Raw genomic sequence first — 26,109 nt, 5'->3', positions numbered from 1 at the left:
AACCGCCCTCACTCTACCACTCTACCGCCCTCACTCTACCGCCCTCACTCTACCACTGTACCGCCCTCACTCTTCCGCCCTCACTCTACCTCCCTCTCTACCCCCTCACTCTACCACTCTAGCACCCTCACTCTACCGCCCTTACTCTACCACTCTACCGCCCTCACTCTACCACTCTACCGCCCTCACTCTACCGCCCTCACTCTACCACTCTACCGCCCTCACTCTACCACCCTCACTCTACCGCCCTCACTCTACCACTCTACCGCCCTCACTCTACCGCCCTCACTCTACCACTCTACCGCCCTCACTCTACCACCCTCACTCTACCGCCCTCACTCTACCACTCTACCGCCCTCACTCTACCGCCCTCACTCTACCACTCTACCGCCCTCACTCTACCACCCTCACTCTACCAGTCTACCGCCCTCACTCTACCACCCTCACTCTACCGCCCTCACTCTACCACTCTACCGCCCTCACTCTACCGCCCTCACTCTACCGCCCTCTCTACCACCACCCTCACTCTACCGCACTCTCTACCACTCTACAGCCCCCAAGCCCTCACTCTACCACTCTACAGCCCTCACTGTACCGCCCTCACTCTACCACTCTACCGCCCTCACTCTACCGCCCTCACTCTACCACTCTACCGCCCTCATTCTACCACTCTACCGCCCTCATTCTACCACTCTACCGCCCTCACGCCCTCACTCTACCGCCCTCACTCTACCGCCCTCACTCTACCACTCTACCGCCCTCACTCTACTGCACTCACTCTACCACTCTCACTCTACCGCCCTCACTCTACCACTCTACCGCTCTCACGCCCTCACTCTATCCCCCCACTCTACCACCCTCACTCTACCACTCTACCGCCCTCACTCTACCACCCTCACGCCCCCACTCTACCGCCCTCACTCTACCACCCTCACTCTACCACTCTACCACCCTAACTCTACCGCCCTCACTCACTCTACTGCCCTCACTCACTCTACCACCCTCAGTCACTCTATCGCCCTCCCTCACTCTATCTATCTATCGCCCTCCCTCACTCTATCTATCGCCCTCCCTCACTCTATCTATCTATCGCCCTCCCTCACTCTATCGCCCTCCCTCACTCTATCGCCCTCCCTCACTCTATCGCCCTCCCTCACTCTATCGCCCTCCCTCACTCTTATTGCCCTCCCTCACTCTATCTATTGCCCTCCCTCTATTTTACGCCCTCTATCTAGTTGCCTCCCTCCCTCTATCGCCCTCACTGTATTTATTTATTTATTTATTTTAACGACTTGTAGAGCGCCTGGTGACCCGAAGGCATCCCCGCGCTGTAATGATTTGGATATCCAGATGAGATGGAGGAGGAAAAAAAACAAAAGAAAAGGGGGGGACGTTATTTCGGAAATAGAAGTGTTTTCAATTTTTTTCTGAAAATAAGATAGCTGGGTTCCAGTCTGAGGGTACGGGGGAGTGAGTTCCATCCGGTGGAAGCTTTCACAGAGAAGCGTCGGCCTCCAGTGCGTGTCTTTTTAAATTTGGGGATGTTGGCTAGATGTTCATTCTCGGACCGCAGGGATCTGGGAGCTATATAAGGAGTTACCAGGTCGCTGAGAATCGGAGGGCCAGCTCCATTAATCAGTTTGTAAGCCGTGCACATGGCTTTGAATTCCACCCTTTGACGCACCGGGAGCCAGTGCAGGGCTTTGATGCCAGGTTTAGCTGACACTCTGGAGGGAAGGTTCATGAGTAGTCGGGCTGCAGCGTTCTGTGTTCGTTGTATTTTAGCCAAGGTGGCCTCTGGGACACCCAGGTAAACCATGTTACTGTAGTCCAACCGTGACAGAATTAGCCCTTGGACTAGGAGTTTTCTGGAGGTGGGCGGGAGTAGGGGAAGAATCTTGCGGGTGGTGCGCATAAGCCCAAAACAGGTTCCTGCAGTTTTGGCCGCTTGTGTTTTCATTGAGAGCTCGGGTTCTAGCCAGACTCCTAGGGTCTTAATTTCTTTTTTCGGGGTGGGAATTTCCCCGAACACGTCTGGCCAGGCTGATGGGGGGATGGTCACCCATTGCTTTCCCATGAGCATCACTTCGGTCTTCGACCCGTTTAATTTGAGTGATGATTCACACATCCAGCCATAGATTTTCGTAAGGCAATTTGCCAAATTGTCTGGGTGGTCGTCTAGTTGGGATAGGGAGACGATCAGCTGTATCACCCTCCCTCTCTTCCACCCACCTCCTTCTCTAACTTCCTGTTCTCTTCTCTCATGCTGATCTGCTGCTCTCTTCCACCCTGCCTCCTTCTCTAACTCCCTGTTCTCTTCTCTTCTCCTGTGCTAATCTGCTGTTCTCTTCCACCCGCCTCTTTCTCTAACTCCCTGTTCTCTTCTCCTGTGCTGATCTTCTGCTCTCTTCCACCCGCCTCCTTCTTTAACTCCATGTTCTCTTCTCCTCTGCTGATCTGCTGCTCTCTTCCACCCACCTCCTTCTCTAACTGCCTGTTCTCTTCTCTCGTGCTGATCTGCTGCTCTCTTCCACTCTGCCTCCTTCTCTAACTCCCTGTTCTCTTCTCCTGTGCTGATCTGCTGCTCTCTTCCACCCCGCCTCCTTCTTTAACCTGTTTTCTTCTCCTGTGCTAATATGTTGTTCTCTTCCACCCGCTTCCTTCCTTAATTCCCTGTTCTCTTCTCCTTGCCGATCTGCTGTTCTCTTCCACCGCCTCTTTCTCGAACTCACTGTTGTCTTCTCCTGTGCTGATTTGCTGCTCTCTTCTACCCCATCTCCTTCTTTAACTCCCTGTTCTCTTCTCCTGTGCTGATCTGCTGCTCTCTTCCACCCGCCTCCTTTAACACCATGTTCTCTTCTGCTGTGCTGTTATGCTGCTCTCTTCCACCCACCTCCTTCTCCAACTCCCTGTTCTCTTCTCCCGAGCTGATCTAATGCTCTCTTCCACCCGCCTTCTTCTATAGCTCCCTGTTCTCTTCTTTTCTCCTGTGCTGATCTGCTGATCTCTTCCACCCGCCTCCTTCTTTAACTCCCTGTTCTCTTTTGCAGTGCTGATCTGCTGCTCTCTTCCACGCCGCCTCCTTCTTTAACTCCCTGTTCTCTTCTCCTGTGCTAATCGCTGCTCTCTTCCACCGCCTCCTTCTTTAACTCCCTGGTCTCTTCTCCTGTGCTGATCTGCTGCTCTCATCCACCCCACCTTCTTCTTTAACTCCCAGGTCTCTTCTCTTCTCCTGTGCTGAACTGCTGTTCTATTCCACCCGCCTCCTTCTTTAACTCCATGTTCTCTTTTGCAGTGCTGATCTGCTGCTCTCTTCCACGCCGCCTCCTTCTTTAACTCCCTGTTCTCTTCTCCTGTGCTAATATGTTGTTCTCTTCCACCCGCTCCTTCTTTAACTCTTTTTTCTCCTGTGCTGATCTGCTGTTCCCTTCAACCACCTCCTTCTCTCACTCCCAGTTCTCTTCTCTTGTGCTGATCAGCTGCTCTCTTCCACCCCACCTCCTTCTTTAACTCCCTGTTCTCTTCTCTTCTCCTATGCTGATCTGCTACTCTCTTCAACCCGCCTCTTTCCTGAACTCCCTGTTCTGTTCTCCCGTGCTGATCTGCTGCCCTCTTCCAGCCGCCCCTTCTCGAACTCCCTGTTCTCTTCTCCTGTGCTGATCTGCTCTTCTCTTCCACCCCGCCTCATTCTCTAACCCCTTGTTGGCTTCTCCTGTGATGATATTTTTGCTCTCTTCCATCTGCCTCCTTCTCTAACTCCCTTTTCTCTTCTCTGGTGCTGATCTTCTGTTCTCTTTCACCCCGTCTCCTTCTTTAACTCCCTGTTCTCTTCTCCTGTGCTAATCGCTGCTCTCTTCCACCGCCTCCTTCTTTAACACCCTGGTCTCTTCTCCTGTGCTGATCTGCTGCTCTCATCCACCCCACCTTCTTCTTTAACTCCCAGGTCTCTTCTCTTCTCCTGTGCTGAACTGCTGTTCTATTCCACCCGCCTCCTTCTTTAACTCCATGTTATCTTCTCCTCTGCTGATCTGCTGCTCTTGTCCACCCCAACTCCTTCTTTAACTCCGTTCGCTTCTCTTCTACTGTGCTGATCTGCTGTTCTCTTTCACCCCGCCTCCTTCTCTAACTCCCTGTTCTCTTCTCCTGTACTAATATGTTGTTCTCTTCCACCCGCTTCCTTCTTTACCTCTGTTTTTTCTCCTGTGCTGATCTGCTGTTCCCTTCCACCACCTCCTTCTCTAACTCCCTGTTCTCTTCTCCCATGCTGATCTGCTGTTCTCTTCCTCCCGCTTCCTTCTCAAACTCCCTGTTCTCTTCTCCCGTGCTGATCTGCTGTTCCCTTCCACCGCCTCCTTCTTTAACTCCCTTTTCTCTTCTCATGTGCTAATCTGCTGTTCTCTTTCACCCTGCCTCCTTCTCTAACTCCCTGTTCTCTTCTCCTGTGCTGAAATGCTGTTCTCTTCCACCTGCCTCCTTCTTTCACTCCCTGTTCTCTTCTCCTGTGCTGATCTGCTGCTCTCTTCCACTCACCCCCTTCTTTAACTTCTCCTGTGCAGATCTGCTGTTCTCTTTCACCCGCCTCCTTCTTTCACGCCCTGTTCTCTTCTCCTGTGCTGATCTGCTGCTCTCTTCCACCCCACTTCCTTCTTTAACTCCCTGTTCGCTTCTCTTCTCCTATGCTGATCTGCTACTCTCTTCAACCCGCCTCCTTCCTTGACTCCCTGTTCTCTTCTCCTGTGCTGATCTGCTCTTCTCTTCCACCCGCCTCATTCTCTAACCCCCTGTTGCCTTCTCCTGTGATTATATTTTTGCTCTCTTCCATCTGCCTCCTTCTCTAACTCCCTTTTCTCTTCTCTGGTGCTGATCTGCTGTTCTCTTGCACCCCGCCTCCTTCTCTAACTCCCTGTTCTCTTCTACTGTACTGATCTGCTGTTCTTTTCCCCCGCCTCCTTCTGTAACTCCCGGTTCTCTTCTCCTGTGCCGATCTGCTGTTCTCTTCCACCCCGCCTCCTTCTTTAACTCCCTGTTCTCTTCTCCTGTGCTGATCTGCTGCTATCATCCACCCACCTCCTTCTCGAACTCCCTGTTCTCTTCTCTTCTCTCGTGCTGATCTGCTGCTCTCTTCCACCCGCCTCCTTCTTTAACTCCCTGTTAACTTCTGCTGATCTGCTGCTCTCTTCCACCTCACCACCTTCTCTAACTCCCTTTTCTCTTCTCTTCTCCTGTGCCGATCTGCTGCTCTCTTCCACCCCACCTCCTTCTTTAACTCCCTGTTCTCTTTTGCTGTGCTGATCTGCTGCTCTCTTCCACCCACCTCCTTCTCTAATTCCCTGTTCTCTTTTCCCGTACTGATCTGCAGCTCTCTTCCACCGCCTCCTTCTCTAGCTCCCTGTTCTTTTCTCTTCTCCTGTGCCGATCTGCTGTTCTCTTCCACTGCTTCCTTCTTTAACTCCCTGTTCTTTTCTCCTGTGCTGATCTGCTGCTCTCGTCCACCCCAACTTCTTCTTTAACTCCGTTCGCTTCTCTTCTACTGTGCTGATCTGTTATCTTTCACCCGCCTACTTCTCTAACTCCCTGTTCTCTTCTCCTGTGCTAATATGTTGTTCTCTTCCACCCGCTCCTTCTTTAACTCTCTTTTTTCTCCTGTGCTGATCTGCTGTTCCCTTCCACCACCTCCTTCTCTCACTCCCAGTTCTCTTCTCTTGTGCTGATCAGCTGCTCTCTTCCACCCCACCTCCTTCTTTAACTCCCTGTTCTCTTCTCTTCTCCTATGCTGATCTGCTACTCTCTTCAACCCGCCTCTTTCCTGAACTCCCTGTTCTGTTCTCCCGTGCTGATCTGCTGCCCTCTTCCACCCGCCCCTTCTCGAACTCCCTGTTCTCTTCTCCTGTGCTGATCTGCTCTTCTCTTCCACCCCGCCTCATTCTCTAACCCCTTGTTGGCTTCTCCTGTGATGATATTTTTGCTCTCTTCCATCTGCCTCCTTCTCTAACTCCCTTTTCTCTTCTCTGGTGCTGATCTGCTGTTCTCTTTCACCCCGTCTCCTTCTCTAACTCCCTGTTCTCTTCTCCTGGACTGATCTTCTGTTCTTTTCCCCCGCCTCCTTCTGTAACTCCGGGTTCTCTTCCCCTGTGCCAATCTGCTGTTCTCCTCCACCCCACCTCCTTCTTTAACTCCCTGTTCTCTTCTCCTGTGGTGATCCGCTGCTCTCATTCACCCACCTCCTTCTCTAACTCCCTGTTCTCTTCTCTTCTCTCGTGCTGATCTGCTGCTCTCTTCCACCCGCCTCCTTCTTTAACTCCCTGTTCTCTTCTACTGTGCTGATCTGTCCCTCTCTTCCACCCACCTCCTTCTCTAACTCCCTGTTCCCTTCTCTTCTCTCGTGCTGATCTGCTGCTCTCTTCCACCCTTCCTCAACTCCCTGTTCTCTTCTGCTGTGCTGATCTGTTCCTCTATTCCACCCACCTCCTTCTCTAACTCCCTGTTCTCTTCTCTTCTCCTGTGCCGATCTGCTGCTCTCTTCCACCCCACCTCTTTCTTTAACTCCCTTTTCACTTCTCGTCTCCTGTGCTGATCTGCTGCTCTCTTCCACCCGCCTCCTTCTTTAACTGCCTGTTCTTATCTCCCGTGCTGAACTGCTGTTCTCTTCCACCCGCTTCCTTCTTTAAATCCCTGTTCTCTTCTCCTGTGCTGAACTGCTGTTCTCTTCCACCCCGCCTCCTTCTTTAACTCCCTGTTCTTTTCTCCCGTGCTGATCTGCTGCTCTCTTCCACCCCGCCACCTTCTTTAACTCCCTGTTCTTTTCTCCCGTGCTGAACTGCTGTTCTCTTCCACCCGCCTCCTTCTTTAACTCTGTTCTTTTTTCCTGTGCTGATCTGCTGCTCTCTTCCACCTGCCTCCTTCTTTCACTCCCTGTTCTCTTCTCCTGTGGTGATCCGCTGCTCTCATCCACCCACTTCCTTCTCTAACTCCCTGTTCTCTTCTCTTCTCTCGTGCTGATCTGCTGCTCTCTTCCACCCCACCTCCTTCTTTAACTCCATGTTCTCTTCTGCTGTGCTGATCTGTTCCTCTCTTCCACCCACCTCCTTCTCTAACTCCCTGTTCCCCTCTCTTCTCTCGTGCTGATCTGCTGCTCTCTTCCACCCTTCCTCCTTCTTTAACTCCCTGTTCTCTTCTGCTGTGCTGATCTGTTCCTCTCTTCCACCCACCTCCTTCTCTAACTCCCTGTTCCCCTCTCTTCTCTCGTGCTGATCTGCTGCTCTCTTCCACCCTTCCTCCTTCTTTAACTCCCTGTTCTCTTTTGCTGTGCTGACTGCTGCTTTCTTCCACCTGCCTCCTTCTTTAACTCCCTGTTCTATTCTCCTTTGCTAATCTGCTGTTCTCTTCCACCCGCCCCTTTCTCTAACTCCCTGTTCTCTTCTCCTGTGCTGATCTGCTGCTCTCTTCCACCACATCTCCTTCTTTAACTTCCTGTTCTATTTTGCTGTGCTGATCTGCTGCTTTCTTCCACCCACCTCCTTCTCTAGTTCCCTGTTCTCTTCTCCTGTGCCGATCTGCTGTTCTCTTCCACCGCCTCCTTCTTTCACTCCCTGTTCTCTTCTCCTGTGCTGATCTGCTGCTCTCTTCCACCCCACCTCGTTCTTTAACTCCCTGTTCACTTCTCATCTCCTGTGCTGATCTGCTGCTCTCTTCCATCCGCCTCCTTCTTTAACTCCCTGTTCTGTTCTCCCATGCTGATCTGCTGCTCTCTTCCACCCCGCCCCCTTCTCCAACTCCCTGTTCTCTTCTCCCGTGCTGATCTGCTGTTCCCTTCCACTGCCTCCTTCTCTAACTCCGTGTTTTCTTCTCCCGTGCTGATCTGCTGCTCTCTTCCACCCACCTCTTTCTCTAACTCTGTTCTCTTCTCCTGTGCTGATCTGTTGCTCTCTTCCACCCGCCTCCTTCTTCAACTCCCTGTTCTCTTCTCCCGTGCTGATCTGCTGTTCCCTTCCACCGCCTCTTCTCCAACTCCCTGTTCTCTTCTCCCGTGCTGATCTGCTGTTCCCTTCCACTGCCTCCTTCTTTAACTCCCTGTTCTCTTCTGCTATGCTGATCTGCTGCTCTCTTCCACATACATCCTTCTCTAACTGCACACACACACATACAGCCATACACACACACACATACAACCACACACACACACAACCACACACCCCACACCACACAATCTCACACAAAACCACACACTCAACCACACACACACAACCCCCCACACACATAACCACACCCAACCGCACACACAACCACACACACACAACCACACCCAACCCCACACACAACCCCACACACAACCCCACATACAAACACACATATCACCACACACACAACCACACACACCTACATACAACCACACACACACAACCACATACCCAACCACCCACACACACACAACCACACACCCAACCACCCACACCCAACCACCCACACCCAACCACCCACACCCAACCACCCACACACACCCACCCACACACACCCACCCACACACACCCACCCACCCACACACACCCACACACCCACACCCACCCACATCCACACACACCCACACACACCCACACACACACCCACACACACACCCACACACACAACCACACACACAACCACACACACAACCACACACACAACCACACACACAACCACACACACAACCACACACACAACCACACACACAACCACACACAACCACACACCCAACCACACACCCAACCACCCACACCCAACCACCCACACCCAACCACCCACACACACCCACCCACACACACCCACCCACACCCACCCACACACACCCACACACCCACACACACCCACACACATCCACACACACCCACACACACCCACACACACACCCACACACACCCACACACACACCCACACACACAACCACACACACAACCACACACACAACCACACACACAACCACACACACAACCACACACACAACCACACACACAACCACACACACAACCACACACACAACCACACACACACAACCACACACACGACCACACCAACCACACACACAACCACACACATACAACCACACACACACACACAACCGCACACACACAACCTCACACACACAATGGCACACACAATACCACGCACACACAATACCACACACACAATACCACACACACAATACCACACACACAATCACACACACACAATCACACACACACAACCACACACATCTATATATCGCCCTCCACTCTATCGCCCTCACTCTATCTATCTGTCGCCCTCACTCTATCTATCGCCCTCACTCTCTATCTATCAATCTATCTATCTGTCTATCTATCTCTATCTATCTATCGCCCTCACTCTATCTATCGCCCTCACTCTATCTATCGCCCTCACTCTATCTATCGCCCTCACTCTTATCTGTCGCCCTCACTCTATCTATCTCCCTCACTCTATCGCCCTCACTCTATCTATCAATTGCCCTCACTCTATCGCCCTCACTCTCTATCAATCGTATCTATCTATCTATCTATCTGCCTCACTCTATCTATCGCCCTCACTCTAGCTATCTATCGTCCTCACTCTATCTAGCTATCTATCTATCTCCCTCACTCTATCTATCGCCCTCACTCTATCTATCTATGGCCCTCACTCTATCTATCTAGCTATCTATCTATCTATCACCCTCACTCTATCTATTGCCCTCACTCTATCGCCCTCACTCTAGCTATCTATCGTCGTCACTCTATCTAGCTATCTATGTATCGCCCTCACTCTATCTGTCTATCGCCCTCACTCTATCTGTCTATCGCCCTCACTCTATCTGTCTATCTATCACCCTCACTCTATCGCCGACACTCTATTTATCTATATATCTATCGCCCTCACTCTATTTATCTGTTTATCTATCGCCCTCACTCTATTTATCTATCGCCCTCACTCTATTTATCTATCGCCCTCACTCTATTTATCTATCGCCCTCACTCTATTTATCTATCGCCATCACTCTATTTATCTATCGCCCTCACTCTATTTATCTATCGCCCTCACTCTATTTATCTATCGCCCTCACTCTATTTATCTATCGCCCTCACTCTATTTATCTATCGCCCTCACTCTATTTATCTATCGCCCTCACTCTATCTGTCGCCCTCACTCTATCTGTCGCCCTCACTCTATCTGTCGCCCTCACTCTATCTTTCGCCCTCACTCTATCTTTCGCCCTCACTCTATCTATCTTTCACCCTCACTCTATCTATCTTTCACCCTCACTCTATCTATCTTTCGCCCTCACTCTATCTATCTTTCGCCCTCACTCTATCTATCTTTCGCCCTCACTCTATCTATCTTTCGCCCTCACTCTATCTATCTTTCGCCCTCACTCTATCTATCTTTCGCCCTCACTCTATCTATCTTTCGCCCTCACTCTATCTATCTTTCGCCCTCACTCTATCTATCTTTCGCCCTCACTCTAGCTATCTATCGCCCTCACTCTAGCTATCTATCGCCCTCACTCTATCGCACCACCACAGCATCACTCAGGGGCATCACAGCATCACTCAGGGGCGCCACAAAATCACTACGCGATACCACAGCATGACTGAACGCCACAGAATCATTTGTCGCCACCACAACATCACTCCGCGCCACCACACCATCAATCTGTGCAACCATTCAAGAACAACTGGTTCAAATATGTTCTCTCAATGTTTCAAGCTTGATTACAAATGTCACAAAAAGATGTTAATATTTCACTTCCGGTCTTGGATTTTCATCACAATAAAATACACTGGACATATTCTTCACAAAAGTTATTTACAAAAGTTTAAGCTATTGCCATTATAAATTACAATAACTTTTTTTTAAGTATTAATTATTTAAAAAAATTAAAAGCCATTGTTATTTGTAATATCAATACATCTGAGTCACGTAAATACAAAACATGTTGCATTACAAATGCTATAGGTGTCACATTTGCAAAAGTTAAAAGTATTGGCATTGTAAATGACAAAGCTATTAATTTCGCTATTTTCAAAACCAACACAAAAATAAAAAATGTCATTTACAAGACCAATAGCTCAAAGCTTCCTAATGCGAGACCTATTGCACTGCAAATGCTTGGTTTTTTTTTTCAGCATGACTAGACCCCACAGTACAAAATTATGCTTGCAATTTTTTCACTGTCCCTTATTTCAGAATCGACCTCCATGAAGATTATGAATGAAGGGAGCTCACACCCATGTATACATGCAATCACCAGCCATTTCTGGATGAGCTAGATTGCTTTGCTCGTGCAAAGTGTATTGTCGCAAAATAAGAGAATATATAATCCAATATTGGTTTGACAGCCAACAAAGTATTCCATGAGCGCAACTCTTTTGTAGGCTCCAGCAGTAAAATTCATGCTATGTTTAGTTTCCCTTACAGTATTTTAGATTTTTCTGGAGTGCTAGATACTTCTGAGGACTGCACATTCCGCGACATATAGAGTATGAGGTAATGTGCTTTACTCAGAAGCAGACTACTGTATGATGAATTATAACAAAAAGTGTAATTGGAACAGTAATACACTATTTTCATAGACATACCTGTATGCAGTAAAGTAAGTTGGTCCATAACATTTTCTTTCAAAGTTTTAGCTGTATTGCTTAGGTTTTTGTTTTTTAAGAATCTTGAATAAAGGCATTTTGGTGATTTACATAAACGACTAGTTTCTGAATTCGTTTTTATTTTTTATTTTTTTAAACTGTAAAACTTTCTAGGTTTACTTATTATGTTTTACCGCTTTTATCAAGTGAATGGGTATTGAAAAAGTAAATAAAATTAAAATGTGACCACTTGGTATGAAAGTTATGCTGGTTATTGCTATGTGATGAAACGCCTGACAATGCACCGCACTAATATTGTTTCCTTCTTGTGTATTAAAACTGGAAAATAAAGATGTAAAAAAACAAAAAAAGGTATGCTGGTGAAAGAACAAAATCTTTCTCAAATCAAGTTTTTGGGTAAGTTTAAACGTTAGCAATTGTAGTAATGTGAACTTTGTGCTGATACAATTTACAAACAAGTGCATACATTCTGCGTAATTTGTGTTAACTGTTTAACGCCTTAACCGCGGCGGCAATTCTGCCACGGTGCAAGCGTTCTAAAGAGTGAGTGGGACTGAGACGGCCGTTCGCAGCACCAGGGAGGGAGTGCTCCCGTCAGCTGTTGGCCGACAGGAGCACAGAATGGGTTAATATCAAATATACACATGTTGACATGCGTACTTATACTGGAATTCTACGATCCTCTTATTTGTCTTCCTTCGTGAAATATGAAGAAGAGTAGTGGACGTGCAAGCAAATTAGGTCTGGGAATATTTCCTATATAAAATATAAATTAATGTAGTGTGCCCAAAGGTCAAAGCTATAAACCCCTATAGTACCTTTATCACTTAGGGTTTTTTGGTCTTCTTCCTTTCAGTTAGATGGCTTTGTGTTGTTTAAAATTCTCTCTCAACTTATATCCTTCTTCATGGCTACCTGGTTGTTTCGTTGCCCTTCTCTGTGATGAAGCAAAACGTGCAACAGATGTCTGTTACCTGCATGAACGATTGCTTGGGACTGAATGAATGTGTGGTTTTTATACAGCTAACCCTTTAGGTTACTAACTTTTATTTAACTGTTTGCTTTTTTGTTTGTTGATAGTGACTTGCTTGACAAGAGTCCTGAAGGCGCAGTCTTAAGCACAGATGACTTTTTTCGTCAGCGTGATGGCTATAACTTTGTTGGAAAAAAGCTTGGAAATGCTCATGAGTGGAATCAAGAGCGAGGTATGTAAGCCATTTTGCGAAATCTATTCTATATCCATTATTGTTGCTTAACATCACTAAGTTAACTTGGAAATGCTGGAGGATAATTCAGGGTGCAAAGACAGGACAGACATTCGCTTAAGAAGTATTGGCGTTTTTTTAACTGTAGAGAAGAGAACATCAGAAAGAAGCATTTTTGCATTAGTCTGGTTATATCGAAATCCAGCATGAGTATAGCCAATGTTGCATGTTGAGTCAATACAACAATCACAATCTGAGTCAGTACAACAGTGTGATTCAACCGTACATATTTGTTAGATTCAGGGCTGTTGTGCTACATTCTCATTCAGTCATATTTTACAATAAAAGTAAAATAATAATGCATTTATTATGGCACAGTTAAAATTGATCACACATAAGACACTTTGTGTGTGCGTGCATGTGTGTTTGTTTTTGTCATCATGATTTGAAGTGTCCACCGACTAATCTTTAATTCTTAACAGCCTTCAAAGTTGGTTCAGTAGTTCAACACTGATTGTATTATAACTCCTTTCCAAACATGGTTAGTAACTAATGGATGCTGTTTAGTAATAATCAGACTGCTGTCAGAAGCGTTGTGTATGTTGAATACACCCAAGAAACGGAATTAAAACAAAATTGGGTTTAGTAGTTGTATCTTAGTGATCTGCACTGTACTGTGATTGCAGATTAATTTTGTTTCAATCACATAAATGATAGTATCTGCTCCAGTGGCCTTCATTAGGGAGGAACTGGTTTTGTGTGGACCCTGTATGTTATGTTTAACATAACCTGCATTCGTTCGGTAACAAACAATCCTCGAAGGGATATGCTTTTAAGAGTAGTATAATCCTTAGTTTATCGGGACAACTTTGGGTATGGTCTTTCTTAACTGATAGAACACATGCTGTCAGTCTGACAACTTACTTCTCGGAAGCCCGCAAACCTCTCTGCTGAGTGCCTCAAGATTAATCGCTCAGCCCCACCCTTTTTAACACATATATGATCCTTCTGGCCAATGTCATCTGCGCACATGACATCAACATCCTCTCCTACACCAAGGATGCACAACTCATACTCTCCCTCTCGGAGAAGACCCCCAACACAAGAAACAAGGTTGCAGCCTGCATGACTAAAATCACTAGCTGAATGAAAGCCAGCTGTCTCAAGCACAACACTGACAAGACCGAAGTAGAGGTCTTCAGCAAGAAAACCTCACCATGTGACTCCAACTCGTGGCTGGCTGAACCCTGACCTATACCAAGCATCAATGCTAGGAACCTCACAATAGTCATCAATGGCAAACTGGACATGACCGCACAAGTCAACACGGTCACTGCATCCTGCTTCCACACCCTGATGATGCTGAAGAAGATCACTAAATGGCCCCTAAGCCCACTATGCTGGTATCACCAAGTAACTTACTAGAAGATGACAAACAATCTAGAACTCAGCAGCTATACTCCTCCTCAACCTCCCACGCAAAACTCACTCCACACCTCAGAAAGCTCCACTGACTCTCTATATACAAATGTACTTCTTTCAAATTCCTCACACACACATTCAAGGCACTACATAACTTTGGCCCTACCTAAGTCACCCCACCTAAGTCACATCTCCTTCCACCAACCACCCATGCACCTCCGCTCTGCAGGATTCCTACTCACACACCTCATGCATACAAGTAAACCGATCAGAACCAGCATTCTCTTACATCCTTCATAAAGCGTGGAATAGCCTCCTATTCCACATCAGAGCCTCCTCCTCTTTTCCCTAGGCAGGGCTAGACAGACTCACCTGCTTAGCGCTTGGATACCCTCGCTGGTGAAAGTGAGCCTTACAAATATATATACCATAACCTGGTATACCGCTATGGTTGTTTGTAAATGTATTTTAATTCCAGGAGGATATAGTGAAAGCAGGCAGTCATCATAACTTTATTTCAGCATAACCATAAACGTTTTCGCATCTTCATTATCCACACAGTAATAAAAACATACAACAATTAAACAAATAATAACATATATCCTGGTACAAACTTCTGTGCAAACACAGCATTAAAACATGTCCTAGGCAGAAAGCTCCAGACCATCTAAAAAGAAAAAAGTGCAAAGATATACAATTAATAAACGTATATTAAAATTAGCACATTCCAAACTTTTGGCTTTTCTCCCAATACCCCAGATGTGACCCAGGAATTTGGCAATAGCACAAGCAAACAGGGGTCTAGCATCAGAGCTTAAGATTTCTTAGGCTTCTACATGATTACGAGTTCCTAGCTGCTTGCAAATAGGTATTAGCCAGTTCACTCTTGGGAGTGCGTAAGCTGGGCAGGCAAACATTACGTGGGCAACTGATTCAGTAGCTCTTCGGCAGCCGAAACAGATTCGAGATGCTGCTGGATTACTGTGGCAGTTACTTGTTAATAAGTATGGGGAGTGTACCAAACCTAAACTGGATGTAAATGTTCCTATCATTTGGTACCTGGATGATGTCTAGGTATTTCTCCAGGGGACTATCCAGTTTAAACTCCATTAACTTAGTTGTTAGCCTCCCCCATGATGTATTGCTGAGCTACCCTATCCCGTGAGGTGGTTTTACAATGTCTTTTGAGGGGAATGATGAAAGATCAGTATTAGTCCAAATTCTCTGCAGCCCAATATTGGACAGTAGTCTCCTCACACTGCTCAACTAGCTTATTTTATCAAACTTGTCCAGGCGACTTACTTCCATGAGAGCATTATCTTAGGAGAGCAATTCTGGAGTGGACCTACTTCTTCTCCAAAATTACAATGGGCGAAGCTTAGCTTTGTCGACAATGGATTTCCTGCCCATATCCAGCTATAAGGGGTGGAGTGGTATGCTCAGGGGCATCAACACCTGACTCCTTAAAAATATATGCTCGGATCTGGACAGGTCATCCATTCTGTCAAATCCCTACAGTTCAGCTCCATAGAGAGCGGAGCTCACTTCTTTTGAATCATAAATCTGAAGGATGGCTGCAATCCGTTTACTAGTTGATGTGCGGTGTTGCTTACCCAGAGACCTGACTATTTCCCCCCTCCCCCCACTCCCTATTGAGGTACATCTGTTGAATGCTCTGATGGGAGCATGGACTAAATTATTCTTATAGAGGGGAAAAAGAATTGGTGCCAACATGCTCCCCTGGCGTACTCGCCTATTGATATGGATTGGGTCGGTAAGCTGATCTTGATTGCCCCACAGCACTCTAGTATAGTTGGCATCATGAAGACAGATGACCAAAGATAAAATCTCACTGGGCATTCGCATATCTTTCATCACATGCCACAACTTGTTTCTTGGGACGAGGTTGAAAACTGTCTTCAAATAAATAATAGCAACATATATGCTTCCCTGGTCAATGACCACAGTGATCCAAAATAAAAGAAGATGAACCACCTGGTCTATTGTCCCTGCCTTCTATCTGAAACCAGCTTGGTAGGGTGTTAGAATATCATTGTCTCTTATCCAATCCTGGATCTTAGATAGAAGGGCGCGCATAACACTTTTTGTACTAAGTCGATGAGGCTGATAGGCCTATAGTTACAAGGTTGATTCCTGTCACCTTTCATAAATAAAGGAATCACCTCTGCACCCTTCTAGGACCCTGGAATCGGAGCACCCCCCTTATATGGCATTAGAGAGTAGCTGGATATAACTTGACCATTTAGTTATTTCATATAAAAAAAGATCACCCGGGATGCCGTCGGGCCGAAGGTTTTGCTTGGACGATTGAATCTATGGAAGCCTGAATTACACTCATGGCGATCAGGACCTTATTGTTAGTCTGGGACAGTGCAAGAGTATCTACAGGACAGTCAAACTTGTGGGATTCCGAGTATAGAGGGTTGAAGTGATCATGCCAAGCAGAGACTCAGATATAAATGTCGGGTGGATGCCCTCATTTGATTACCCCACATGACCAGGGACCAGAGCCTTTTGTAATCTTTGCGATCACATGCTTCCTTGATGAGCCGCAATCTATTCTCAGACCACTCCCTTTCTGCTTTTAATAAGGCAATCTTGTTGGACCTTCTCATGGTTCTTAAACCAATCCGATTATTAGATTTGATGGCCAAAGAGAGTTGATTTCCTAGGTGTCTACACTCTAGATTGAACCAGACTTTCAATTCCTTATAATTGGGTCTAGCGTTAATCTTGTGCGCAGGCAGTATTACGTTCAATATCACTACTTAGAGGGTCCACAGGTAAGAAATGTGTGCTGAAATGTTTATGTAAGACAGTAAAGAATATTTATTAAGGTCTTTCAAGACAGTTTGATTCATCCATGATTCAGGTTTTTAGGTCTCGCCTGGCGTTGCTGCGCACATGCGGAGCTCGCTCAGCGAGATTTATTGCTAATGAGGAGTTTCAGTAGAGGGCTTGAAGCCCCGCTCCTCATTTTCATTGGCCGGTATCACTGTTTATGCTAAATGGTGGCCTGCCATTTGAAATGAGGGTTTTTGGTTGCCATCCTTTGGCTTGCGATCCGGACTTGGTCTCCTGCTTCACGGCTGTCATGAAGCACTTTCTTATCTTGATGGGGCCATGTGTTTAAACACATGGCCCCATAATGCAAGAGATCCCCATGCTCCAGCGCTATCCTCTTTCGGGACCGCGCTTGTTATAAAATACGATCAAGATTCACGATTGAGGATTTCAAGGTAATAAATTGACATTCTTTTGCCACTACGACTTGTTTAGTTATATGTTTATGCGTGCCGTGTGAAATTTTGAGGGCTTGAGTCCATTAATGCCCTTCTGAGCTGAGGAACACTGGCTTGACTTGCGTGTTTAGCACTCCTTACCAAGTGAGTCAGGACACGAGTTCCTATACAGCCTATAAACAAGGAAACAACCGTAGACAGAAATAAAGACACAAGTGATTGTTGGTGAGACTCAAAATCAAAATCTATGGATTCCCATCAAATTGTTGGGCTGGGATGCTCTGTCTCTTGATCATTGAGACTCTTGCCATACCCAATGTATCGAACTCAAATGGGTCAAGCCCACAATCACTTTCTGACCATGAGAAATGAAAATATATATGGGAACACGTGCAGTGCAAAAGCAAAAAAGTAAGTGGTGAATTAAATAAGGTAAAGAGTCAGAAAAAAGATTCTTCCCCTAATTAAAACCAAGAACAGTGCAAAGAGGCAGTTTCAACAAATAACTGCGAAAGGGCCAACATGTTTCAGCCGACAGGGAAAGAGATCCCACGGCTTTCTTCAGGGCTTCTGCTCTAAAAAAGCAGGTTATTATGTGATAGGCACCTAAGTTTGCGATTGATCTTGACTTATGAGAGCCTTAGTTGTTTGTATACTGAATCAGTGCTTGCCTGTGAGAGAGGGAAGTGAGAAGGGCTTACAATAGTTTGGAAGAATAGAAGGTGTTTTTATGTCTCGTTCTTCACTCTTTGTACCCCATACCTTGCTTTCACAGAGCGGGGCCTCCTACTTCCTGAGCTTGGTCCAGGAGAGGTGAGGTCTAATCCCCGGTCTAACTGGGTGAGTGAAAAGAATCTATTAATTCGAATAAGCGTATGCCTGATTGTGAAACACAGTTAAATACTAACTTAGAATGCATTGTGTTTGTTTTTTAGATGTGAGACACTCCATTTGCCATGGAGGAATAGAAACATGGATTGATTTGTATACCTATATCCTTTATTGAAATTGATTCGTTCACTTATATATTTAGTTCTAATTGATTGTTATCACTCTATGCAGTAGCAAGATTTTTTAGAGCAGAGGCCCTGAAGAAAGCCGTGGGATCTCTTTCCCTGTCGGCTGAAACATGTTGGCCCTTTCGCAGTTATTTGTTGAAACTGCCTTTTTGCACTGTTCTTGGTTTTAATTAGGGGAAGAGTCATTGCTAAATAAAAATCTTTTTTCTGACTCTTTACCTTATTTTATTCACCACTTCCTATTTAGGTCGAGCTATTAAATCCCGCAGGGATTAATTAGCTCGAACCTATAGCAGGGGAACAAACTCTCTTGAACAAGCGGATTTCTCACAATGCATGTTAACTCTTGAAGCGTGACGCTTCTCCAGCGTGCGCTTGGCCTCGCACACCACATCAAAGGCTTCTGCTCCCCCTCACTCACACCCCATCCCCATATGCTCCTTCCCTCCCTCCCACTCGCTGGCTCCCCCGACCCCCACCAGGCTTTCAATGCTTGTGTTGGCCATTTCAACGCCTCGCTGCTTGCCATCCTGCTGAGAAAACGCTTTCCTGCCAGCATTCAAAACATCACGCTTTCAATAACTGCGCTGACCGTGCTTCTGCTTTTAAGGTGAGCCATTTAAAACATCTCCTCACGCTCCCTGTTGTACGTTAAACAAACATTGCCGTCCTATGATAGCACCACTTTCTTGCTTCCAGTTCTATTTCTTGGTGGTGAAGTTGCCCTACTTATAACTTTCAAACCGCTGTGTTCATAGCGCTTGTGAGAGTGGCCACTGTGGAGGAGCTATCTGTGAAGCGTTTCAGCAGGAAACCTCACGGAGCGGTTCCTGCCGTGACGCGCTCTTTCATACAGAGATGATTGCTAGACTGCTCTCTTCTGCATATAGTACAGTTCCTCTACCAAAGTCCAATGTAAGTAAGCCTTCCGCTTGCTGTTTACCTTTGTTTATCTCCCCCTTGCACGCTTTTTCAGCGTGCTTTTAAATGTACTCTTGTCGTGTTAGCAGCATTTCACTGTTGTTGTCAGCAACCCTCCAACCCCCTTCCATCTGCCCTCCTCTTCCCCCACACCCGCCCTCGCTTGAGTTTCATCGCAGTCAGAATCCAGGCATGTTCCTTCTTTTCTCAGCATGCACAGGTCTCCATGGGGTCGACCCTCTACCTTCCATGAGGCGCCTCTAGAGAGTTCTACATTGAAATACTAGCAAGCGCTAAGACACGAGACACCCATCACTAGGAGCACCTGCCGTACTTCGGACAAGGATGTGGTCTAACGGCTAGACTGCCGACTTTGGAGATGGGAAACCAAGGTTAGAGAATAGAGGTCGACTACACATCCTGTGATTCTGGGCAAATCACTTATTCTCCCCGTGCCTCCCATTAACAAGCATTTGCAATGCAATAGGTCTCGCATTTACGCGAGTTTGAGCTATTAACATAGCAAATGACAATGCCTTTTATTTATGTTTTAAAAAACGAAAACAAAAATAAAAGGCATTGTAATCTGCAATGTCAATAGCTCAAAGTCTTGTAAATGCGAGACCTATTGCATTGCAAATGCTTGTTTGCTTTTGCACTGCATGTGTTCCCATATATATTTTCATTTCTCATGGTCAGAAAGTGATTGTGTTCATGATACATTGGGTATGGCAAGAGTCTCAATGATCAAGAGACAGACCATCCCAGCCCTTGGATGACCAAATGAGATAATTGATCACTACAACAATTTTATGGCAATCCATAGATTTTGATTTTGAGTCTCACCAACAATCAATCACTTGTGTCTTTGTTTCTGTCTACTGTTGTTTCCTTGTTTATAGGCTGTATAGGAACTAGTGTCCTGACTCACTTGGTAAGGAGTCCTAGCCTTTTTAGCCGATTGTTTTGGCTTCTCTTTAGACCCCCGGTTTCTTGTGTTATAAGTACTGAATGATAGGGGATGTAAACCTGGGCAGGTCTTTAAATATCCCTTAGACCCCTTCTTCTCTTTGGTGTTTTTTGGTTGCGTGTTTAGCTGCCATTTTTAACTTTCACTTATTTCCTCTGTGGTCGCTAACGGTGATCACAATGCTTTGTAATCTTGTTTCTGTGTTAATATGTTAATTAACAAGTGTCTCTGTCAGAATACCAAAGCGGGGGCCTCTCGTTGTAGAGTTGAATCCTAAATTGATAATGTTCACGCCAATGTTAGCGCCCATGCGTTTACTAATTTTTATAAGATTCAAGATTGGGGATTTCAAGGTAGTGAATTAATCTTCTTTTGCTATGATGACACTTTTGGTTATGTGTTTGAGTGTGCCGTGTGAAATTTTAATGGCTACAGTCCATTAATGCCCCTAAGCTTAGGCGCACTGGCTTGACTTGCGTGTTTATCTGCCGCTTATATATTTCACTTATTTATGCGCTGACATGTCTGGCTGTATCTTTGCGCGCTCCGTTTGAAATTATGGGGCTATGGTCAGTTATTTTCCTTTTTGCGCTGGGGCACACTGCTTTGAAGTTGTTTGTTAGTTTGCCTCTTGATTCTTGTAATAGTTTAGGGCTAAAGTCAATTTAATTACTCTTCGAGCTGGGGCATACTTGCCTGACGCTGTTTTCAGTCTGCAGCTTGTTACCTTGTAACCGTGCCTCCTATCATTCACTGGGATGTTCTTAAGTATCCCATCTCCTTGGTTTGTCAATAGTTCATAAGATTTGTTTGGGTTTTATTCATCATTATTTAGCATTTTGGAAAGACATCCCCTGGCAGTGTATCGTTTGGTTATGTTTATTCCCTATAGCTTTGGTGGCTAGTTAATGTTTGTGAAAAACAATTGATTAACTCCGCTTACCTCTCATGTCGGTTGCTGTGTCTAACTTCCAATCACTTTCCCGTTGCCTGACACAGTGTTTGTTACTTTGTCTTCAAAAACAACCATGCAGTTTTAAATGAAAATATATATATTTTTATCCTGTTAGAGGAGATTAAAACTCTCTTTTTGCTTCAACATGACCTCAAAATTTAAACAAGCATTTTTTCATAAATATTCTGCATCTGCACCTACAGAAACGTATGGACATTTTGAGTGTCGGGGTGAATCGATTCACAAATGTATTCTGTCACTAAGATGTGTGACCAGGATGAAAACTGGGGCCACCAGCAACTGACGCGGCACCAAAAGCTACAGGGGAAATATTCAATATCTGATCATTTTTTCACAAACCCGATAAGGTTCTGTAAACTTTGTCAGAAGTGCTTTTGTGATGCCGGAGACACCGAGAGGGGCAGATACATGTTTAGAGCTTTAATAAGTACCCGGAACAAGGTTCGTTTGGTGGTTGGGTGATTTGAGGTGCTGACCTTTGCTGTGTTTATTAGTGGGACAATTATGCATTATTAACACTCGCCAGCTGTACCTAAACTGCTGCCATAAACATAATAGCCCTTTACAGCCATCAGGGGAGTGGGATGGGAGGCCTCTATTAACCACTGGACGTGATAAGCACATTCGGTGAACTTTAGTATGGGAATCATCCTTATTGTTATATGATGTTACACGTTACTGCCTCCACAAAACATGGCCTTAAAATTCAGAGCGCATATAATGCACCTGCTGTCATTTGAAGAATGCCTTTTCAGTTTTTTAAATATTTGCAATTAACCACAGACACAACACATGAAAAGTTAATCTGCCTGTGGAGAAAACCTGCGGACAAAACGGAAATTTCGTATTTACAAAAAAAAAAACAATAAGTCAATGTTCCTGACATAAATGTGTAAGCGGGCTAAAGGAACTAAAATGGCGTCTAATAATTCCAAAGGGTGGGAAATGTGCTGCCTGGCATTCACATCTTCTATACGGAGATCATAGGCTGCAACCCCCCCCCCCCCCCCCCCCCACCCTCCTGATTGACTCTAGCTGGGCATTGTTGACTCTTGGCATTTATTTATTTATTTATGCCTTTTTAGATAGCGCGGACTTTACCCGAAGGTGTCAGAGCGCTTCACAATAGGAACAGAACTGATACATGAGAACATTACAAGTGAGCAAAATACAAAAGCAAACGTTACATTAAATGAAGCAAAAATGACAATCGTGAGCCAACAAAATACAAGAGGTAGCAAACGGTGCATTACAGGAGGAAAAAGTGACGTGTGCAGGTTACAAAAGCGTACAAAGTAAACATAGAAGTATAATACTGCAATATATGGAGGACACTCAAGCACAAGAACAAACGTTACGTAGGCACTGGTGGCACTTGTGCAGGTATCGAAAACAAACAAATGTAAGAGGTAAAAAACAGTGTGTTACAAGAGAAAGTGACGGGTGCATGTTACACACGAGTACCAAACACAGGTAGAAGGATAATACTACAATAAATGGCAGACTCTCAAACCACAAGAACACACTGGGAAGACACTTCCATAGCCATGTAAAGTAGATTTTTCTATAATGGAAGGGCTTCCTTCAGATAATAGAGAGGGCATGGATTACATTTGGAAGTGTATTTGAAGGAGGAGAACTTTGAGGTCAGTTTTGAAGGCCTGGGAGGAGGTGGTGGTCCGGAGCTGAGGCGGAAGTGAGTTCCAGATTCTAACTGCGCTGCCTGAAAAGGATTGGGCCATCGATCTTTCCTTCTTGAAAGTGGGAGGTTCAAGCAGTAGATTTTCCGCATTTCGTGATGGTCTAGAGCCTCCAGAGAGTTTCAGTTTATTCGCCAGGTAGCGCGGAGAGAAGGAGTGCAAGGCTTTGTGGGTGATGCAGGCAGTCTTGTAGATAGCTCTAGCCTCAATGGGAAGCCAGCGGAGGGTGGATAACATGGGAGTGATGTGGTCGCTTCTTTTGGCCCCATAAATAAAACGAGCTGCTGAATGGAGAACAGATTTAAGGGGGGACAGGTGGGATTTGGGGAGGCCAGTCAGAAGAGAATTGCAGTAGTCCAGTCTGGAGAGGACCAGCGATTGGACCAGGGTTTTAAGGTCATGCTCCAGGAAGAAGCGATGAATCCCCCAAATAAGGCGCAGTTGGTATCGGGCAGACTTTGCAATTGAATTAATGTGGGAGAGTAGATTGAGTTTTGTGTCGAGTATGACACCAAGGGATTCTGGTCCATTCATGATTGAACCGGGGGAGGAGAAAGTGAGGAAGAGAGGAGGAGGAATTCAGTTTTGGAGGGATTCAGAATCAGTTGATGTGTAGACATCCAGTCTTGAATGGAGTCGAGGGTGGAGCTTAGGACGGAGAGATCGTGAGTGGAGGCGACCTTGAGGTAGATTTGAGTGTCGTCTGCGTAGAGATGATAGTTGACCCCAGATTTACTTAGGAGATTTCCCAGAGGTTCCAAATAGAGATTGAACAATGTGGGTGCAAGAATAGAGCCTTGGGGAACACCTTTACCCACCGCCAAAGGAGATGAAAGACTGTCCGCTATTTTGATCATTTGGGATCTATCAGAAAGGAAAGAAGCAAACCATTTAAGCACAGTGCCCTCCATGTCCATTCTCTGTTGAAGAGTGTTGAGGAGGGTGTCGTGATTGACCGTGTCAAAGGCTGCCGAAAGGTCAAGGAGAATTGGAAGACAAGACCCCCCCCCCCCCCCCCGAGTCTAGTATTCGCAGCGCGTCATCGATCACTTGCAGCAAGCAGGGCAGTTTCAGTGCTCCAGTTTTGGATGAAGCCGGACTGAAAATTGTCAAGAAGATCATTGTCCTTGATATGACGAGAGAGTTGTTTCGCAACACATCTTTCTGTGATATTCGCAAGAAAGGGTAGGTTAGTGATGGGGCGGAAGTTGTTGAGGTCATTCGCATCCGCAGTGGGTTTTTTAAGCAGAGGGGTGACCTGCCCAGTTTTGAAGGGAACAGGAAGGGAGCCTTGACAGAGGGAGAGGTTGACCAGAGTGGTCCAATAGGGAAGAGAATGGGTATAGAAGTCAATGGCAATGGCACTAGGGATTGGGTTGAGCGAGTAGTTGGAGGGCTTTGTTTCGAGGATGCACTTGAGGAGGACATCTTCAGAGATGGGGTCGCAGTTCTGCCAAATGGCTAGTGATGTGCGCTCCTCTGGAGGGGTAGGATGAGCGACCTGAACCACAAATGATTTCACTTTTTCGTCAAAGAATACAGCGAAATCAGCAGCTTTCTTTGTAGAATCCTCTAATTTGGAGGTTGTGGGAGAGTAGTTAGTATTCTTGATGAGATCAAATAGTTTTTTGGGTCTATTTTTGGCCGAGTCAAGGAGGGTTCTGAAGTGTGATGCTTTCCCAAGGAAGATGTGCTTGTGGTACATGGATCTTGCTGAACAAAGCGTAGCCAAATTATCGGTGGAGGGTGCTTGTCTCCATTGTTTCTCCAGGAGTCTTAGGTGCTTCCTTTCTTCATATAGGGATTTGTTGAACCAGGGTGCTGAGGGAATGGGCCTTTTCTTTTTGCTTTGGAGAGGAGCGACGCTATTGATTTCGACTGCAAGGACTGAGAGGCATTGTGAGGTGAGATCGCCAACATCTAGGTTCGGGTCTAGCCTTGGAAGTGACAGCAAAGCTGATTCACGGAGGGAAACAGTGTCAATATTTTTAGCGTCACGGAACCAGGAGGTAGCCCTCTTAGGTTGGCCAAGAGTTATAGAGTGTGCTAGGTGAAGAGAGAATGGAATGAGGAGGTGGTCAGACCAGTCTATGTGAATTGGGGTAGCGATAGAAAGCATGCCTGCTTTAGAAATAACAAGGTCCAGGATTGAGCCCTTAGCGTGTGTTGATTCTGTGCAGTGTTGGATAAGATCGTTTCTAGAGAGGAAGGTGGCCAGCAAGTTCGCGGAAGAGTCTTGCAGGGAGCCCCAGTGGAGATTGAAGTCACCCACGAAGGTCTGATTGTTACTTTGTGCGTATTGGTCGCTGATGAAGTCAGTGAGTTCCTCCATAAACGAAGGGCCGCTGCCAGGTGGGCGGTATATGACATGGAATCTGAGGGGTGAGCGGTGGTGTAGTTGAAGCTCAAGAGATAGACATTCAAAAGTGCGGAAGGCGCTGATGGGAAAAGCCTTGAGTTGAAGGGAGTTTCTAAAGATGACTGCAACACCTTCCCCAACTTTGATAGGTCTGTCATTCCTGAGAATAGAATAGCCTGTGGGTAGAAGGAGATCAAACATAGAGTGAGAGGGTTCGTTGAACCAGGTCTCAGTTAGGAAGAACAGGTCAATATTGTGAAGGGTGATGGTATCAGAGATTTCGAGTTTGTGTTTTATTGCAGATCTGCAGTTGTGGAGCAGGCAGCGCAGTTCTGTCGAGACTATTTTGGTGACGGGGGCACTTGGGTTAAGAAGGGTGATAGGAATATTATACCTATATGGGGGTGCACGGGAGGGTTTAGGTGGATGCTTGGTTCTGACAGAGGAGATGGTTGGAATAGAGTAGGTAGTTGGGTTACTCGGAGATGCTGGTTGAAGAAGGGTGTCGTTCAAGGGCTTGTGTGAGTGAGCGATGTTTGCAGACGACAGGTTAAGCTTGGCTATGATGGGGCGAGGTGCATCTCGTGGGAAGGTGAGAGTTTTCCAAAGGAGTTGAGGTGAATGGGAAAGTTGAAATCTTAGAGCTTAAAAGTGAAATGGAAGCTACA

The 26,109-nt window shown here is 46.1% G+C and overlaps 1 protein-coding gene across 6 annotated transcripts in view; it reads left to right on the top strand.

Annotated features, from left to right (window-relative positions):
* LOC144772688 (uncharacterized) overlaps positions 1 to 26,109 on the top strand; it is a 554,957-nt gene that overhangs the window by 200,075 nt on the left and 328,773 nt on the right. For all 6 annotated transcript variants that reach the window (XR_013599822.1, XM_078657156.1, XM_078657158.1 and 3 more), the window contains exon 4: positions 12,687 to 12,811. Coding sequence is in view for 5 of the 6 variants with exons in the window: in XM_078657156.1 (XP_078513282.1) it covers positions 12,687 to 12,811 (125 nt within the window). In the remaining variant the exon portion in view is untranslated. The remainder of the gene's footprint in view (positions 1 to 12,686; positions 12,812 to 26,109) is intronic.

The sequence above is a fragment of the Lissotriton helveticus genome, chromosome 8 (genome assembly GCF_964261635.1).
Source record: "Lissotriton helveticus chromosome 8, aLisHel1.1, whole genome shotgun sequence".
NCBI classification, from domain to species: Eukaryota; Metazoa; Chordata; class Amphibia; order Caudata; family Salamandridae; genus Lissotriton; species Lissotriton helveticus.
This window is presented reverse-complemented; position numbering and strand designations above follow the sequence as displayed.